At 39.3% G+C, this 19080-nt stretch overlaps 2 protein-coding genes across 8 annotated transcripts in view; one reads left to right on the top strand and one right to left on the bottom strand.

The window, feature by feature from the left end:
- KIF2A (kinesin family member 2A) overlaps window positions 1-6734 on the top strand; it is an 86361-nt gene extending 79627 nt beyond the window's left edge. For 3 of the 4 annotated variants that reach the window (XM_025389464.1, XM_025389461.1, XM_025389462.1), the window contains one exon: window positions 1189-2891. In XM_025389464.1, the coding sequence (XP_025245249.1) occupies window positions 1189-1274 (86 nt within the window). In that variant the 3' untranslated portion in view covers window positions 1275-2891. Of the gene's footprint in view, window positions 1-1188 lie in introns of all 4 variants that reach the window. The other variant, XM_025389460.1, reaches the window with a different exon arrangement.
- On the bottom strand, window positions 4240-19073 carry DIMT1 (DIM1 dimethyladenosine transferase 1 homolog). 4 transcript variants are annotated; one of them, XM_025389466.1, is made up of 12 exons: window positions 18807-19073; window positions 18392-18465; window positions 17155-17241; window positions 14217-14278; window positions 14044-14137; window positions 13909-13958; window positions 10174-10297; window positions 9638-9730; window positions 8605-8669; window positions 7850-7913; window positions 6585-6691; window positions 4240-4774 (listed from the first exon to the last, which is right to left on the bottom strand). In XM_025389466.1, the coding sequence occupies exons 1-12, from the start codon at window positions 18883-18885 to the stop codon at window positions 4732-4734; spliced, it is 942 nt and encodes a 313-aa protein (XP_025245251.1). In that variant the 5' UTR covers window positions 18886-19073; the 3' UTR covers window positions 4240-4731. The 4 variants fall into 4 exon arrangements, with proteins under 4 accessions (XP_025245251.1, XP_025245253.1, XP_025245254.1 ...); XM_025389468.1 differs by having other exon boundaries at window positions 4244-4774; window positions 13827-13958; XM_025389467.1 differs by lacking the exons at window positions 4240-4774; window positions 6585-6691 and adding an exon at window positions 7388-7686.
- Between the last annotated feature and the right edge of the window lie 7 nt (window positions 19074-19080).

The raw sequence follows: 19080 nt of genomic DNA on the forward strand, positions 1-19080 counted from the left end.
AATCCAGAAGTCCTTAAATTCATTTCAAAATTTCAGAAAAGTTAACTTTTCAAAACATCACTGTACTTCCAAAAAGGGGAGGAAAATTGAGATTCCAACTTTATTTTCTTCTGAAGTCTACAGAGTAGGGTTTTGTAACCTTGGCACTACTAACATTTGGGGCTAGGCAGTTCTTTGTTGAGGAGTGTTATCCTGTGCCTTGTACAATATTTACCAGCGTCGTTGGTCTCTGTCCACCACATGGCAGTAGCACCACACCAGTTGGGATAACTGTAAATGTCTCTCGACATTACCAAATGCCTGCTGGGGGCCAAAAATCACATCCAGTTGAGAGCCACTGTTATTGAAAGATGTCTCATCTTAGCTGCATGTAATTTATCTGGCAATTTACTAACCTATTTCTAGTTCTTACATGACTGTACCGGAAAGAATGTGTAAAAGCAAGAAATGTATCGTTTTGTCATCACCCCTTCACAATCCCCCTTCGTCACAATGAGGACAAAATGTAAATTTCTAAAAATTCAAGTATATTTTAAATTTTCATAACTTAAAAAAGGTAAAATGGGGGGCCAGGCACGGTGGCTCATGTCTATAATCCCAGCACTTTGAGAGGCCAAGGCGGGTGGATCACCTGAGGTTGGGAGTTCGAGACCAGCCTGGCCAACATGGTAAAACCCCGTCTCTACTAAAAATACAAAAATTAGTTGGACGTGGTGGTGCACACCTGTAATCCCAGCTATTTGGGAAGCTGAGGCAGAAGAATTGCTTGAACCCATGAGGTGGAGGTTGCAGTGAGCCTAGATTGCGCCACTGTACTCGAGCCTGGGCAACAGAGTGAGACTCCATCTCAAAAAAAAAAGGTAGACTATGTATTTTACACATGTAACACCTGCCTGTGCTCCAGAAGGAGTTCTAATAAACTAAAACAAAGAACTGTAAATGTGCCAAGCAGAACAGAAAGCTATTGAAAGATATAGAAAAATAGGTATTTCTGGAAATCTGTAACAAAAAACTTTGTAATAGTTCAACACTGTATTTAGTTCTGAGTTTGTAGACAACAAAAACAAAAGGAAAAATACTGAGTAACTGTTAGGAAATAACACAGCTGACTTGATCGAACCCATAAAGTTGTAAACTCTTACTGCATGCAATATAATACTTATTCCCTCTTTCTTTTCTTTTTCCAAGATAAAGTGAAATCTTTCCGTGCAGCTCTACAAGAAGAGGAACAAGCCAGCAAGCAAATCAACCCTAAGAGACCCCGTGCCCTTTAAACCGGCATTTGCTGCTAAAGGATTCCCAGAACCCTCACTACTGTAACATACAACGGTTCAGCTGTAAGGGCCATTTGAAAGTTTGGAATTTTAAGTGTCTGTGGAAAATGTTTTGTCCTTCACCTGAATTACATTTCAATTTTGTGAAACACTCTTGTCTACAAAATGCTTCTAGTCCAGGAGGCACAGCCAAGAATTGGGATTAATGAAGCATTTTGTTTCATTTACGCAAATAGTGATTTACTTTTGGAGATCCTTGTCAGTTTTATTTTCTATTTGATGAAGTAAGACTGTGGACTCGATCCAGAGCCAGATAGTAGGGGGAAGCCACAGCATTTCCTTTTAACTCAGTTCAATTTTTGTAGTGAGACTGAGCAGTTTTAAATCCTTTGCGTGCATGCATACCTCATCAGTGATTGTACATACCTTGCCCACTCCTAGAGACAGCTGTGCTCACCTTTTCCTGCTTTGTGCCTTGATTAAGGCTACTGACCCTAAATTTCTGAAGCACAGCCAAGAAAAATTACATTCCTTATTTGTCATTGTAAATTACCTTTGTGTGTACATTTTTACTGTATTTGAGACATTTTTTGTGTGTGACTAGTTAATTTTGCAGGATGTGCCATATCATTGAACGGAACTAAAGTCTGTGACAGTGGATATAGCTGCTGGACCATTCCATCTTATATGTAAAGAAATCTGGAATTATGATTTTAAAACCATATAACGTGATTATAATTTTTCTCAGCATTTTCTTTGTAAAGAACTAAAATATAAACTAGTTGGTGTATAATAAAAAGTAATGAAATTCTGAGAAGAGTTTTATCTTAGGAAAATACATATATATGCAGTGTGTGTGCCAGTGTGGTATTAACAAGACTAAAATAGTGCAATTTGATCCTTACCAATATCATTACTTAATTTGAAGTGTTCATTACCACCCCAAAATACACCTTTTCTATGTACTGTTAAAGGAAATTGGCTTCTGATGCATGAACATTTACATGTACATTGAAAGTAGTCCATAATAGAAGTTAGTTTAAGCCAAGTGTAGACAGTACATTACTCCCTTGAAAAAGAATTAAGCTGAAAGAGTTGACTTTGCCTTAAAAGGCAGATCTAACCCAAGCTCCATCCAGTACCAAATGTGAAACTTCATTGTTATTTGGTGAGAATCATCAAATTCTCACTAATACATTGGTGTAGGGCATGCTACTTTTTAAACAGCAGCACTTATTTTTACAGATTGCTACTCCAAGGAGGAAAACTGGCCACTTTTCATGTAAATATTTTGTTCAAAGATTTGTATATCTCTCTAGGAGTTTTCCCTCAGTTCCCAGGATGGGGTCCAGGAGTAGATTAACAGCTAAAAATCTCCCAAGGATATCTTGTTTTGATTTATTTACTCCAGGGAACTACCAGCTCCTTCATAGGAGCCAAAGGGGAGCTATGAATAGAGAGTCACATGAGCCAGATTCTTTACTTTACTGTTCATAAAACCCAGAGAGTAGTTGTGAAAGATCCTAATACAAGTGTGAAAAGCTCTGTAAACATGAAATCTAAAACAAATGTAGATTTTCACAATATGCTTATTAATAAATGAAGTCTATGGAATAAGTTTTAGAGAGAATTTACTTCAATCACCTTTGTTTTGGAAGGGACTCAGGTTTTCTTGCAGCTGTAAGATATATTCTATTTGTGTTTATTTCAAAGGGAAGAGGAAGGATGGAGAACTGTTACAATTGACCTTGCAGAGGATATTTTAAAAAAGGTAGTTTTTGAGATTAACCAACTTTCAAAGGGCAATAAAGACGTGAATTTGCTCATTTAAAGCACAACAGATTAGCTTCAAATTTTTTATTTGCATTGGATGGGTACTGTCTTTGGAAAGTCTCCTTATAGACAAATATGCTGCCTTATACTATGATGGCTTCATTCTGATCAGGTATTTTAAAAATTAGTACCAGAAAAGATACTGGAGGTAGTATAATACAGTCCTTCAGCTTTACAGATAGTGAAAACTGAAGGCCAGAAAAGGAACTAAAACTCAGAAGTTCATAGGGGTAGAGGGAAATAACCCGAGAAAGCCAAGTTAAATCTTAAAATTTTGACTATAAGGATAGAGATGATACAAGTGAACTTCGCAAAAGAGTTTTGTGAAATTAAACAAAAAATCTACCCTTATGTATATTTCATATTTGTTTAACAAAAGCAGCTTGACGCTTTTGTTCTGGATTACACATCAAGAACAAGCATTATTTTAATTATGTAGTAACATTTACTATATGACTTTGAAGCCAGATTTCAAATCTGGCTTTGTTAAATTAATTGGAAACACTCCTTCTATTAATTTAGGTATTAAAAAAAAAGCCAAATATCAATAAAGATATTTTTATTAATTTTTTATAGAAACAAAATAGCTACTAAAACTATTATGGTATATTAACAGCACTTAGTATTATATTGATTTAAACATAGTAGCTAATAAAACTTGTTTATGACATCTATTGAAATTCTCAATCTGACAGTTTTAAAATAGCTTAAAACTAAGCACCAGGTATATGAAAAAAGTACTGGAAATTTTAATTGTCCAGAAATCACAGGAATACTGGGAACCTGTAGTTATGGGAAATGGCTGTTTTTCTGAAGTTGAAAGCAAATATAAAACTATAAAACCAGTTTCAATTACAAAACCCTTTGAAATTTTGCTATGCCTATAGTTATCTACCTAAGAACCATAAAAAAAGATAATTTTATTGTTAACTTCATTCCAGTTTAGCTTCCTCATTTTACATGTAGGGAGTCATGCCCTTTAATATGCCTGGCACTGCTCGGTGGCAGTAGCAGACTTGGGCTTACCCAGAACCCTAAGTCTCTGATGCTATAGGATAGCGAAAGAGGTAGGCAATCATAACAGACAGTGTACAGGATAAATAGGGAAGAGAATGAGAGAACCAAAATAAAAATACTTTAAGAAACAATTATTTTACTGTACATGTGAATAACAAGAAATGGTACAGGGAATGTGAATAACATGAAATGGTATGGGGAATGTGTGACTAGTGAAGCATATTTTAACTGTTTTACTACTGGAGGAACAGAGCTAAAGGCCTAAAGAAGGCCTCACAGTATATAACAGTAAAATAGAAGAGTAACATCTTTATACAATAAACTGTTAGAAATGATAAGTTTAAGTGTAAAGTTGTGCGTCTCTGCGGCTCCTGAACTTGAAGATTATTGTGAATAGATTGGACCAGCTCTATATATTAAAAACTTGGATACTTAGAACTTTCCAACTTAAAAATTCAGAATCATAAATGGTGACAACAGTAGCAGTATCGAACCAAAAACAGTCAAGTAAATTATGTCTCTAAAGCAAAAGCATTATCTTCTCAAATACAAAAAATACAAACTTCATTTCTTTTCTTGACCTTGAAAAATTCTGTGTTCCAAACACCTAGGAAAAATGAATACCTTCTGCGTTGAATCCATGTAGCAATCTGAAAAAAGAAATCAAAATGGAATGGTACTGAAATGCTAATTTGTAGCACATAATGGTATATAGTTCTATACCATTAATTCTAAAACATGAATACAGCATGCTGACAGAGCCCACCCACTCCTAATACTAGTTATTAAAGAAACGATACTGGCTGGGCACAGTGGCTCACACCTGCAATCCCAGCACTTTGGGAGGCTGAGGCAGGTGGATTACCTGAGGTCAGGAGTTCAAGAACAGCCTGGCCAACATGGTGAAACCCTGTCTCTACTAAAAATACAAAAATTAGCGAGGCATGGTGGCACATGCCTTTAATCCTCGCTACTCGGGTGGCTGAGGCAGGAGACCTGCCTGAACCCGGGAGGCAGAGGTTGCAGTGAGCTGAGATTGTGCCTTTGCACTCCAGCCTGGGTGTCAGAGCAAGACTGTGTCTCAAAAAAAAAAAAAAAAAGAAATGTTACTGTCTGACTAAATTTATAAGATGCGTATTGGTTTAACCATGCCATGTTGGTGCCTCTTTCATTATAGCTTTTATGTCGTAATGAATTTGACTAAAATTATCTTAGACTCATTATCCCAGGCCTAAGAACTCACTGGCACTTGTTTCAAGGTAACTGAACAAGAAGCTGTTTGGAATTGGCAGAAGTCAGATGAATAACCAATCTTACATGCCCCTTCTTCCTCTCTTGAGCTGTTATTTATATTCAAATTAAATACACATTATTTCTCCCTGTAGATACCTGTGTACTTAATAGATTCTAGTTAGTAAACTGCACATGCCCAATATCTTTGAGGAAATTTAGTGAAAATGAAGGAAAAGATAAAATATTTCTCTTTAGACCTGAGGTTATTTTTAGGCTGGCCCATAGAAACAGGTCCAGATAAATTTCTAAAAAAGCAAAGTAGATACTTATGAATAGTATTCAATGCCTAGGATTAACATCTAAAAAGACTCAGTAGTACTGCTAGCCAGCCAATAAAATATAAACTCCATTTGTCTTAGTTATATAGAACTGTGTTTCCAGGTTAGAAAAAGTCAAACCAATGACTTTTAGAACAAACTACCCTCATTTTGTATTCAGCCTCTAGAACATGGAAGCTTTAAAAGTGAATTGGCTAAATAGGCAAGAACTTCTGAAAGTTAACATCTTAATGATTAAAAACAGTAAGTACAGGTTAGTAATTACCTGGGTAATTAATTGAAGCCTTATTCTATTTTCATAAGACTGACTTACTTGCTTAATTCAAGCAAAACAAATTTTGGTCTAAATTACCTAGATAATTATGACAGCTTTTTACTTGAGAAGTATAGAACTTGCCTCAGGCTACAAAACTAACTATATTATTACTAAATGGATAACCAGGTAAGATTCTAACTGGCATTATTGTATGCTTAAGATTGATTTAACAACAGCTATTCCCAGTAAGGAAATTTTTAAAATCCGATCTAGTTACATGTATTATGATTTTTCTACCTTATGGACTATTTTGGAGGGATAAGCTATTAAGACTAAGACTATGAATGAGAGTCGGGGAGGGAGCAGGAAGGGAGGAACATGCACACCACATTAACGCAAAGGCAATCTTCTGGCTTGGACTGTTCTTTACTACTGTTCTTAAAGAAAACGTTCATTCTGCTGCAGCTAACTAGCCTCCATCTTCTACACCAAATACTATTCCATGCCATGGAAGTGCTATGCAATAACTCTCCCAGGTAGCACCTTATACCGCTTAAAAGCCTTTAAAATCTCTAATCTGAAGGTGTCACAGTAAAGAAATGTAAACACTTAGGAAAACAAAAATGTAATTACCTGATGAAGTCATCTATGTCCATGGAACGGGCCCGTTTGTCACTAAAACCTGTGCTGGTTAGGATTTGCTGTATTTTATCTGCTATGCTGAAATCTTCTGGTATTATCTATCAATATAAGATTCAGAATAAATGAACGACATATCTTTAATGAGGTCACCTTGACTCTTTTTTTTAGTTCAGTTAAGTCATAAAATAGTCACTTTTAATATATCTGTTAATAAGACTTTGGAAGGCCTGATTGTTTACATAAGACGTGGATCTCTAAGTGGCTGATCTTTATTAACAAAAACTTGGAATACCTTGAATTAGTAATCCTGTCTATATTAGCCATTTTCTTCTTTAAAATTCTGTAATAGTTATTAGTTTCAGACTTCACAAATAATTAAAACTGTAAATTAAATTTTAAAGCAACTGTTACTCCTTTCAAAATAATGCATTTTCTTGCTACAGATTTCACCTTAACCACCTCGTTTTTCTCAAAGAGGTGACCTGCCCAAGCCTTGGAAATATTAAGGATTTTACACTTAATGCACATATTTTATCCAAATATTTTTCTTAATCTAGCTTAATATTTTTCTATTATACTTAGGCAGATTATCTAATGACTTTTTCCCCATAAAAGAGAAAATGCAGATAGTATTGTGATACATTAAACCATATAGGTTCTGAGTCATAAAAAATAACAAGAAAATTGGCCTTTATCTCTGTCCTGTTTAATTAAACTGGAAGCTAAAAAGTTAGCAAACATCACATTACACACACTGTTACACAAATGATAAGCATGAGGCTCACAACCAGAAATCTGCTATTGAGCCATATGAACTTTATTTCAATTTCTGGGTATTAAACTTAGAAATTAATAACTATATTTGTAACTGCTGTGTGAGCAAAAAACAAGACATGGTCACAATTCAGAGGACAGTAAATTGTACACAGTTATTTTAAGTTTTGCAAGCTACACATATCTACAGCTTTGAGGAACCTGTAACTGCTGAATCTGATTCTTGTTATGGCTAAAAACAACTGTCAGTAGTTAGAGGACAGGGTGGAGTAATCAAAGTTGCTCTTATCTGTTCCACAGGATATACAGCAGCACTGACCTGTCAGAATTCAAGTCAAAATTTTGCTAGTTATGCATTCTATATTGTCTTTTAAGGATCCTATGGAATGTACAAAATAATCTCATGCTATATCAACAAGAATAAAAATGGACATTTTAAAAGAAAACAAATCAATGAAACTGCAGGAACATTTTCTACTTACAATATTATGGACTGAACAGTGAATTCTGTAGTTTTTTTCCAAGAGTTGTTGCACTGCACTTGATCTGTAGCATAAAGAAGTGATGCCACTGTTGTTATTCCAAAGTCAGAGTAATTTCTTAAACCTTTTTTTTTTTTTTACTAATATATAAGCCATTTAAGCAATAATTTCATTTTAGATGAAATTAAATCTATGTTCTGTATGGTACAATTAAGGAATTTTAAAAGTTGTTGAATATTTAAACTTATGCAGCAAACACTAATTATATTTAAAGTGCAAAATCCTGATAAATACCTCTTAAATTCTTAGAGAAGTTCTAGACCCTCCACAAAACATCCCCTAAAAAAAAAATCTCCAAGCCCTGTAAAACTGTGTCTCACCTCTCTTTTACCCTTGAACCCCAAATTGATGAGTTGCATTTTCCCAAGTTAATAAGATGACACATAACCTTCACAAGTGTCGAAGGGGTCCATCATCGCCTCATTTTTCCAACAAAAAACTAGAGCAGATGTATGGTCAGAGTTTGGGAGTGTTTTCCTGTTTTGCCAAAAAAAACCTGATCTGACTCTCAACTCCAGCAAACTTTCTTCATTAAGTTCTCCTGCCTCCCAAGCTCTAAAGATAGTTAAAAAGATGAAGTTTGTCTGGACCCATATCTTTATGCTTTAGGGTAGCTGCTCAGGAAAAGGACCAAATTCTAGCATAGTATCTGGAGCACTGGTCCTTTACACATTAGAAATTAGTGTAATACTTACTTAAATGCAGCAGAGAGTGTCTTGTTTTTCCTAACAAAGGTTATCCTTACTAGACCATCCCATTCCTGAAATAGAAGATAGACATTTTCTTCAAATTACAAACTTCTTGTTCTTGTCTATGCCTGCTAGGTATTACCTTGTCTTTTAATATATAAAATTGAAGGGAACTTTCTGAAGTGAAGAAAATGTTCTGTATCTTGATCTGGCTGGCACACAGACGCAAAAGTAAGACATACATTTGATTTTTGTACTTTGGTGCATTTCACTGAATATGTCTTTTCCTCAGAATTTTTTTTGACAAGGGTCAAAGCATGACAATTTTTTTTTTAATTTGAAAAAATAAAGCCAGGCATAGTGCTGCATGCCTGTAGTACCAGCTACTCAGGAGGCTGAGGTGGGAGGATCGCTTGTGACCAAAAGTTCAAGTCCAGCCTAGGCAACATAGTGAAACCCCATCTTAAAAAAAGAAAGTAGAGGAAAAACAAAATGGTCCCACTTCTGAACAAAGAACATGGCATTTATTTAAATCTAAGTATCATTTTCAAAAATAAGATTCAAAACAGACATGACTTCAGATACTGCCTGTGCAACACCCCTAAACCTCCTTGAAGGAGTTACTGACAAACCACTCTATTTACCACCAGTTGACCACACACACAATCGTGTTTTTCTCTAATGTGGCTGTAGTAAAGTTTTACATCAAGTGGTCTTCTTTCTTGTTTTTAAATCTCAGAAGCAATTACAATTAAAATATGTTACCCATAATATTACTTTAAAACAACTATTTTCATTTTACCTTGTTTTCCAAGTTTTATTCAATTTTTTTTTTTTTTTTTTTTGAGACTGGGTCTCACTTTATAACTACCTTGCATCAAATTATTCCATCTACTTCAGCAGAGGGATGTGTCCTAATTAGCATTTTCCTATGTTTGAATATTTAGGTTGATTCAATATTTTTCTGCTGCTATAGACACATATCTTCCAGCCTGGACTTTTTTTCCTTTTATTGATTAAGCCAATATTTTAACCTCACCTGAAAATTGATGGGTGGTGGTGGATTCTTAGGTTCTATCCTTACAACACTGGATTCCACCTTGGGCGGTGGTCTGAAGTTATTCTTTCCAACCTGTTAATGAAAAAGTATTTAAGTAGTACTCTCAAAGGCAACTTTTATTTAGTAACCAAAGATGCTATCCTCACAGAAGGCACAACTAGATGCTCAAGGATGAGTTAAGGTAGATTATTTCAATAATAAAAATCACTGGCTGGGCGCTTTGGCTCACACCTGTAATCCCAGCACTTTGGGACGCCAAGGCAGATGGATCGTTGAGCCCTGGAGTTCAAGACCAACCTGGGGAACATAGCGAAACTCTGTGTCTATAAAAAGTACCAAAAAATTAGCCAGACATGGTGACACACAGCTCTAGTCCCAGCTACTCGGGAGACTGAGGTGAGAGGACTGCTTGAGTATGGGAGGCAGAGATCGCAGCGAGCCACTGCACTGCAGCTTAGGTGACAGACTGAGATTCTGTCTCAGAAAAAAAGAGAAAGAAAACAAAATTCACTTACTTTCATTAGATGGTCCACACGTGCCAACAGCTGTGTATTAATTGAAAGTCTGCAGTATAACTTATCTCCGGGTTTTGCAACCAGTCGGAGGGCAAATTCTCTTTGAAACATAAGTATAGCACATCTGAAAAGAAAGCAGAAAGGAATAAGGAAAATGGTCATTGTCAACTATAAATGAATTTTGACTGCAATGAATTTTCTTGGGAGAGAAACAGCAAAGCATTGGCAGCTGATTATAAGGTAGGAGAACGCTTTCAGCCTTTTTTATTGCCACAGAATGAGAGAGCTGGCTTTGTTTTTATAATGGCTGTACTCTTCACTGCAAGATAGCTTGCAAATATAAGCCTTTAAAGACTGGATGAGAAGGTGTTTCAAATCAGCACTAGTCCATCACCTCTTCTATGAAAACAAAGTGAAATACATTGTTTCAGCAGCAGAAATATATTTATGGGGTAGCAGACACCTTTAAGGAAGAGGTGAGGCTGAAAAGGCAGATTGTGATGTTCAATGTCTCCTTGATTTGACAGGTTAAAAAATGTACACTTTTTTTTTTTTTTTTTGAGACGGAGTTTCACTCTTGTCACCCAGGGTGGAGTGCAATGGCGTAATCTCGACTCACTACAACCTCCATCTCCTAGGTTCGAGTGATTCTCGTGCCTCAGCCTCCTGAGTAGCTGGGATTACAGGCGCACGCCACCACCCCTGGTCGATTTTTCTATTTTTAGTACAGACAGTGTTTCACCATGTTGGCCAGGCTGGTCTGGAACTCCTGACCTCAGGTGATCCGCCCACCTCGGCCTCCCAAAGTGCTGGGATTACAGGCATGAGTCACCATGCCCAGCTAAAAGATGTAGACTTTTTATTCAGCAGGCAATGGGGAGACTTTGTAGGGGTTAATGAACAGAAGAGCATCTTCAAAGCTACACTTTGACATTCAAACTTTTGACAATGAGTCACACTAAAAAATACATTTGGCATTGGAAGCCAAGCCACAAATGTCTGCATGTGTATGTGTTTATATTGTATTTCAAAACAAAAGTTTCACGGAACTATAATCACCTGGACTACATGCAGTGCCCTCTGATATATTCCATTCCATGTCATTAAAAAAAAAAAAAGATGGTCATGACTCATTAATTTTATAACCACTAAATAGTTTTTGACTTGCAGTTTGAAAGCCACTAGTATGTAATGTAGAAAGTGACTTCAAAGTTCATGGAAATATTGAGTTAAAAGATAAAAATAAGGCACCTATAATCACAGCACTTTATGAGGCCAAGGCAGACAGATCGCTTGAGCTCAGGACTCCAAGACCAGCCTGGGCAGAACATGGTGAGACCCCGTCTCTAAAAAAATACAAAAATTAGCTAGACATGCTAGCACACCCCTGTAGTCCCAGCTATTCAAGAGGCTGAGGTAGGAGAATCATCTGAGCCCAGCCTAGGAGAGGCTGAGGTTGCGGTGAGCTGAGATCTCACCACTGCACTCCAGCCTGTCTCAAAAAAAGAAAAAAAAGAAAAAACATGAACTTTATTATTCAACATAAGCTCCATCAAGTTCAAGACACTTTTGTAAGTGATGATACCAGCCTTTTAGTCTGTAGCAAAGAAACTGAGGCTCTGGGGAATTTAACCATGTCACTGCAGTCTTTTTTTTTTTTTTTTTACATTATTAACTGAAGAAAAAAGCATACCCTTTCAAGATTTTTTAAGACCAGGAAACGAAAATAAATCAGAAGGGCCGGGCACCATGGTTCATGCCTGTAATAATCCCAGCATTTGGGGAGGCTGAGGCGGGCAGATCACTTGAGCTCAGGAGTAGGAGACCACCCTGGGCGACATGGCAAGACCTATCGCTAAAAAAAATAGAAAAATTAGCTGAGTATGGTGGCACATGCCTGTAATCTCAGCTACTTGGGAGGCTGAGGTGGGAGGAATGCTTGAGCCCAGGAAGTGGAGGCTGCAGTGAGTGCAGATCACACCACTGCTCTCCAGCCTGGGAACCAGAGCAAGACTGTCTCATAAAATAAAAAGTAAGTCAGAAGGGGCCAAATCAGGACTGTAAGGTGGATGCCTAACCATTTCCCATTGAAACTCTCAAAAAATTGCCCTCGTCTGAGGAGAGGAAGGAGTAGAAGTGTTATGGTGGAGGAATCTCTGGGGAAGCTTTCCTGGGAGTTATTCTGCTACGACTTTAGCTAACTTTCTCAAAACACTTTTGTAATAAGCAGATGTTATCATTCTTTGTTCCTAAAGAAAGTCAGCAAGCAAAATGCCCTGAGCATTAAAGAAAAAAAAAAAAAAAAAAGAAGTTGCTATGGGCTTTGCTCTTGACTGGTCTGCTTTTGCTTTGACTCGACCCATTCTGCCTCTTGGTAGGCATTATGTTGACTCTGCTTTGTCTTTAGGATCACACTGGTAAAGCCATATTTCATCTCCATTACAATTCTTCGAAGAAATGCTTCAGGATCTTGTTTTCTTTTTTGATAATCTCGCTGTTGCCCAGGCTGCAGTGTGGTGTGCAGTGGCACAATCTCGGCATACTGCAACCTCCGCCTCCTGAGTTCAAGTGATTCCCCTGCCTCAGCCTCCCGAGTAGCTGGGATTACAGGTGCCCATCACAATGCCCAGCTAATTTTTGTATTTTCAGTAGAGACGGGGTTTCACCATGTTAGCCAGGCTGGTCTCCTGACCTCAAGTGATCTGCCCGCCTCGGCCTCCCAGAGTGCTAGGATTACAGGTGTGAGCCACTCTACCCAGCCGTGTTTCAGGATCTTGATCCCAGTTATATAAAATTTCCACTGGAAACTGCTTTTATCTGCAGCTGATTTGAGTACAATGTTTTTTGTTTTGTTTTCTCATAAAATATTTCAGAAAAGAGGGTATGACAGTTTGGGTATCCATCAAGTAGAAACTTTAACTTTGATTTTGCAGTCAGAATTGTGTAAGTTGAACCAACTGAGATGTCTGTGGTGTTGGCTATTGTTTGTGCTGTTCAATGTTTTTCTTCGTCACTTAGGGAACAAACAAGATGAATGTTTTCCACAAATTTGATGTGGCCAGTCTGCCACTGTAGGCTTCATTTTCAACACTGTCTCATCCCTTCTTAAAACGAGTTATCCATTTGTGAACTGCTGATTTCTTTGGAATATTGTCCGCATAAACTTTCTGTAAAGCATCAATGATTTCACCATTCTTCCAACCAGGCTTCACCATAAATTGGATGTTTGTTCTTACTTCAATTTTAGCAGAGTTCATGTTGCTCTGATATGGGCTCTTTTCAAACTGATGTCTTATCCTTCTCAGGGCCTCACACGAGATCCTGTTCACTTAGTACAGAGTTTATTGTGGTGCAGAAACATTTTGAAATCCATGCATAGTTTTTTCATAATACACATTTTCCATGAACTTTCTGAAGACCTCTTATACTAGAGACCAGTTAGCAAACCACTGCAATTGTCTAGACATAAGGTAATAAAAATTCTAACCTAGGCTTAACGGCAGGAAGATTCAAAAATAGGGAAAGGCTGTCTGGTCTCAGAAGCAGGACTTCTAGCATACTGTCCCCAAATAACCTCTCAATTAAAAAGACAGCAAGACCTCCATACAAATCAACATTTTCTATAAAAATTCTTCAGCAGTTTTTCAACTGACCTGACTCATTTTTGGCTATGTTCACCACCTGAATTGTAAGTCTTTCAAAATTTGGCAGTAACTCTAGTCTTTTGTCACAAACCTGAAAAAAGGTCGATGTAGCAACAGCTTGAAGACAAAAGGCGATGAGATCTGTAAGAGAATTAACTAGTTATTTCCAGGAAACACACATCAGAGAAACACTTAGTATCATGTTTCTGAAAATGTGAGAACATACCTGGTAAGGCAAATTTGCCACACAAGTATCAAAGAATGGCAAATCTGTTTTCAACACATCACCCACTAGTACTTGAAGTTTGCTGGCCACAGGCCTGATGAGAAAAGAAGAAATGTAAAAAGACCATTGTTTCATGAGATTGAAATGACTTTAATTCTATTATGTATACTCACGTGCCCTGAACTCTTTTGTGAAGTTCAGCTACCAGCCTTGGGTCAAGTTCACAAGCAACAACCTAATTAAAAAAAAAAAAGTATTTAGCTTAATTATGGAATATAAATATTTTATTGTTATCCCAACAGGAACTCTTACATGATTTACGTGACAAACTTCTTTTCTCATTTCTACCACCAATATTCCTTCAATTGTACTCGCCTACTTCAAATAACAAACAAAAATGGGCTGGCTACAGTGGCTCATGCCTGTAATCCCAGCACTCTGCGAGGCCGGGGTGGGTGAATCACAAAGTCAGGAGTGAAAGACCAGCCTGGCCAACATGGTGAAACCCCATCTCTGCTAAAAATACAAAATATTAGGCCAGGTGCAGTGGCTCATGCCTGTAATCCCAACACTTTGGAAAGCCAAGGCAGGCGGATCACCTGAGGTCAGGAGTTTGAAACCACCCTGGCTAACAAGGCGAAACCCCATCTCTACTAAAAATGCAAAAATTAGCTGGGCACAGTGGTGGGTGCCTGTAATCCCAGCTACTTAGGAGGCTGAGGCTGGAGAATTGCTTGAACCCTGGGGGCAGAGGTTGCCATGAGCCAAGACTGCGCCACTGCATTCCAGCTGGGGCGACAGAGTGAGGCTCCGTCTCAAAACAAAACAATAAAAAAGCCAGGCGTGAGGCTGAGGTGGGTGGATCACGAGTTTAGGAGATCGAGACCAGCCTGGCCAACATGGTAAAACTCTATCTCTACTAAAAAATTCAAAAATTAGCTGTTGCAGTGAGCCGAGATCGCGCCATAGCACTCCAGCCTGGCGATAGAGCGAGACTCGTCTCAAAAACAAACGAACGAACAAACACCACCACCCAGAAAAGTAGACAACCAGATTATGTGAGAGTTCTACCCATATAATCAATAGAATCATGTTTCATCTGTCTCCATGCTTTGTAATTGAACAGATGATGAAAGAAAATATACCACGTCTGTGCAGTCAGTGTTGTTAGAGAAAAGCGTACAATGCGATTGCTCTTACTGTAAGTATGTCACATCTACTGAGATACACAATACATGGCATAGATAACTTCTCAAGTAAATGAAATAGATGTCAAATAAGGCCGAAATTGCAATTTTATTCCAATTTCAGCTGAGGTTTCACTGACCTCTTTTATTTTTATTAAAAAAACTTTTTTAAAGAGATGGGGTCTCACTCTGTTGCCCAGGCTGGAGTGGAGTGGCGCTATCATAGCTCACTGCTGCCTTGAAGTCCTGGGCTCATGGGATCCTCCCACCTCACCTTCCTGTGCAGCTGGGACCACAGGTGTGTACCACATCAGGCTAATTTCCTTTCTTTATTTTTTATAGAGACGGGTCTCACTATGTTGCCTGGGCTGGTCTCAAAACTCCTGGACTCAAACAATCCCCCCACCTTGGCCTCCCAAAGTGCTGGGATTACAGGCGTGAGCCACCATGCCCAGCCTCTTTATTTTTTATAGAGATTGGGTCTCACTTTGTTGCCCAGGCTAGTCTCAAGCCCATGGCTTCAAGCAATCTTCCTGCCTCAGCCTCCCAAAGTGCTGGGATTACAGATGTGAGCCACAGCTCCTGGCCCCACTTCTATACAGACCGTCTTTACAGGGTAAACAATGTGCTGCTTATTCTGTTTGGCTCCCAGATGTATCTTTATTTTTATTTTTTGAGACAGGGTCTCGCTCTGTCACCCAGGCTGCAGTGAAGTGATAGGATCATGGCTCACTGGAGCCTCAACCTCCCAGGCTCAGGTAATCCTCCCACCTCAGCCTCCCTGGTAGCTGGGGCTACAGTCATGCACCACCACGCCCAGCCAATTTTTTGTAGAGACGGGGTTTCACCATGTTGCCCAGACTGGTCTCGAACTCCTAGGCTCAAGCCATCCACCCACCTTAGCCTCCCAAGGTGCTGGGATTACAGGTATGAGCCACCACGAAAGGCCTTCCCAGATATATTATCTACTTCTCTCTGCGTCCTATAGATAATGAAGTCCAGCTCCCTTACCTTTCAACTTCTGGTTGGAAGTGGCCAGTGAAAGGCACCAGCATTATGGGGTACAAAGGGAAGGGGTTGGGTATTTCCTTCCTAATTAAACTCCCTGTTGAGGTTGGGCATGGTGGTTTATGCCTGTAATCCCAGCACTTTGGGAGGCCGAGGTGGGCGATCACCTGAGGTCAGGAGTTTGAGACCAGTCTGGCCAACATAGTGAAACCCCATCTCAACTAAAAATACAAAAATTAGCCAGCGTCGTGGCAGGTGCCTGTAATCTCAGCTACTTGGGAGGCTGAGGCAGGAGAATCTCTTGAACCCAGGAGGCAGAGGTTGCTGTGAGCCAGGACTGCATCACTGCACTCCAGCCTGGGGAACAGAGTGAAACTCCCTCTCAAAAAAAAAAAAAAAAATTCCCTGTTGAAATACCTAAGTGGTTTCTGTTTTCCTGACTGAAATATCTCATATTTTCTTTTTTTTTTTTTCTTTTTTTCTGAGCAGAGTCTTACTCTGTCACCAGGCTGGAGTGCAGCGGTGCAATCCTGGCTCACTGCAACCTCTGACTCCTGGGTTCAAGTAGTTCTCCTGCCCCAGCCTCCGGAGTAGCTGGGACTACAGGCACCCGCCACCACACCCAGCTAATTTCTGTATTTTTAGTAGAGATGGGGTTTCACCATGTTGGCCAGGATGGTCTCAATCTCTTGACCTCGTGATCCAACTGCCTCCGCCTCCCAAAGTGCTGGGATTACAGGCGTGAGCCACTGCGCCCGACCGAAATATCTCATATTTTCTAAGACAAAATTTCCAACAAGGGATCAGGAGTTACTACTAAAATAATAGCAATTAATTAAAACATATTCAGATTGAAAACCAACTGAGCTTGCTAACATAGTCATTTGTGATACCAAACATTAAATCCCCTTTTTACCTTTTTTGCCTTTTCTAACAACTTTACAGTCATGTTGCCAGTTCCAGGTCCAACTTCTAGCACTACATCAGTTGGTCTTAAGGCAGCCTAAAAGCAAGCACAAACACTTTAGCTCTTCTGGCACATCAGAACACAGAAGTTAATTTACACTTGACCATCTTTACTCACATGTGCTCTGATAAGAACTCTTAATCTGACTCCATTTTTAGATTCTTCATGATCGATGTGGTTAACAAAATTACCTCAATAACATTTGGTGCAAATGAAAATCTAAAACCTCTCCTAACTTGGAGGAATACTGCTCAACTTTAGGAGTCAGAAAAGCAGGAACAGCATTTCTGGGATTGACATTCTGATTTCTATCTAGAAATACTCCAATCGCCTCTTGTTACCTTCTCTGTTCACATCAACAAGTTCAAATGGGAAAGGACTGTACTTGCTGGACGAGGTTTTTTCAATTCTCAACCCACCTATGGTTTCAAGGATGCAGAACAGCAGCAACTGTAAACAAAATTGAATGTGTGCACGCAGCTGTAATATTCTAGGGCCACAGCTTTCATCAGATGTTCAAAGGAAACTATGAGCTAAAAAGGTTAAAATAGTACACCAACCTTTTTTTTTTTCTCATTTTTCAAATGACACGAAGCCCAACAAGATCCTTTAACTATGTAATGCTCTTTCTACAACTCCAAGATGCTTTCCTTGCTTTTAACCATAAGTGTAATCTGCACCGTGTATATTTCACTTCCTAGCACCCAAACATCCATAACCATAAGAGAACATCACTAACTCAGATAGGAGTAATACTCCAAGCAATTTATATGTGGTACTGGAATACATCAAATAATTTATATGTGGTACTACATGTTTTTCTGGGGAACAAACTTTCTAATGTGTGGTTTAGACATAAATAGATGGAGTACATAAAAACTAAAAGTGATTAAAAAAAAGTGATTAGAAATAGAAGAATAATTATCTTGAACATATACAAAGGTCCAGCTATAAAGTAGATAATCCACAAAAAGACACAGAATTGGGAACCAGGAGAAACTCAGACCCACAGAATGAATCTTATTTATGCAGAAGACAGCCCGTGAATCCTAGACAATTATTTGATTCATTCAACAAATATTTACAGAGCATCTAATTTATGGCAGGCAGACTTTCTGCCCTTATGTATTCACAGGAATAAAATTAATAAACCAACAACTCTCTCCCTTTCCTCTTCCATACCCACCTTATCGATAATGCTGTTAATAATGAGAGGATTTTTCAAAATGTGCTGCCCAATTCCCGTGTTGAACATGAGTCCTGTAAGAAAACACGAAACAGCCTTAATTTTCCTACTGAGATTAGATATTAGACAGTCCCAGAGAAGAAAGCTGCATGGGTAGGGGGAAGATTTCTGAGCCAACCAGGGCCATGAAACGTCACGCCAGGACTGCCAAACTCTTTAAGTTCATCCTCCAACTGTAAAGGGCGCCAACGACTGCGCGCAGGGCCTGCGGCCGACTCGGGGACCCACCCCTGCCTTCCGCGCTCACGGGAGCGGGTCCTGACCGGCCTCCGCAGATCAGGTCTCGGTCCGCACCCCAGGCTAGGTCCTGCCGGAAGACCTGACCCGACCCCAGCTTCCTCGCGGGGATCCGCACCTCCAGCGCTCTTCAGCTCCCGGCGCTGCTCCTGCCGCCCGCGGCGGCGGCCAATGGCCCCCGACTTGACCTTCGGCATCTTGGCAGGAAGCGGGCCCACAGGCCCGGGACGTCAAGGAGGACCAAAGCGGGCTACCGTGAGAAAGCCAACACGAGGGAATCGCCGCCTCGCGCAGCCCGCACCACTCCGGCCCAAGTTCGGGAGGGGCAAGGGTCCGCCCCCTCCCGTACGCTCTGGGCTCCTCCTCCAGAAAGAGGGCGGACCTTGGAGCCC

The sequence above is a fragment of the Theropithecus gelada genome, chromosome 6, assembly GCF_003255815.1.
Source record: "Theropithecus gelada isolate Dixy chromosome 6, Tgel_1.0, whole genome shotgun sequence".
Lineage (NCBI taxonomy): Eukaryota > Metazoa > Chordata > Mammalia > Primates > Cercopithecidae > Theropithecus > Theropithecus gelada.

Excerpts from the sequence above, each read along its gene's own strand:
- DIMT1 (XM_025389466.1), bottom strand. The coding sequence starts at position 18,885 with ATGCCGAAGGTCAAGTCGGGGGCCATTGGCCGCCGCCGCGGGCGGCAG. Across the intron at positions 7,914-8,604 it reads ACACTCTCTGCTGCATTTAA|ATCAAGTGCAGTGCAACAAC; the intron begins GTAAGTATTACA and ends TTTATGCTACAG. Across the intron at positions 4,775-6,584 it reads GACATAGATGACTTCATCAG|ATTGCTACATGGATTCAACG; the intron begins GTAATTACATTT and ends TTCTTTTTTCAG.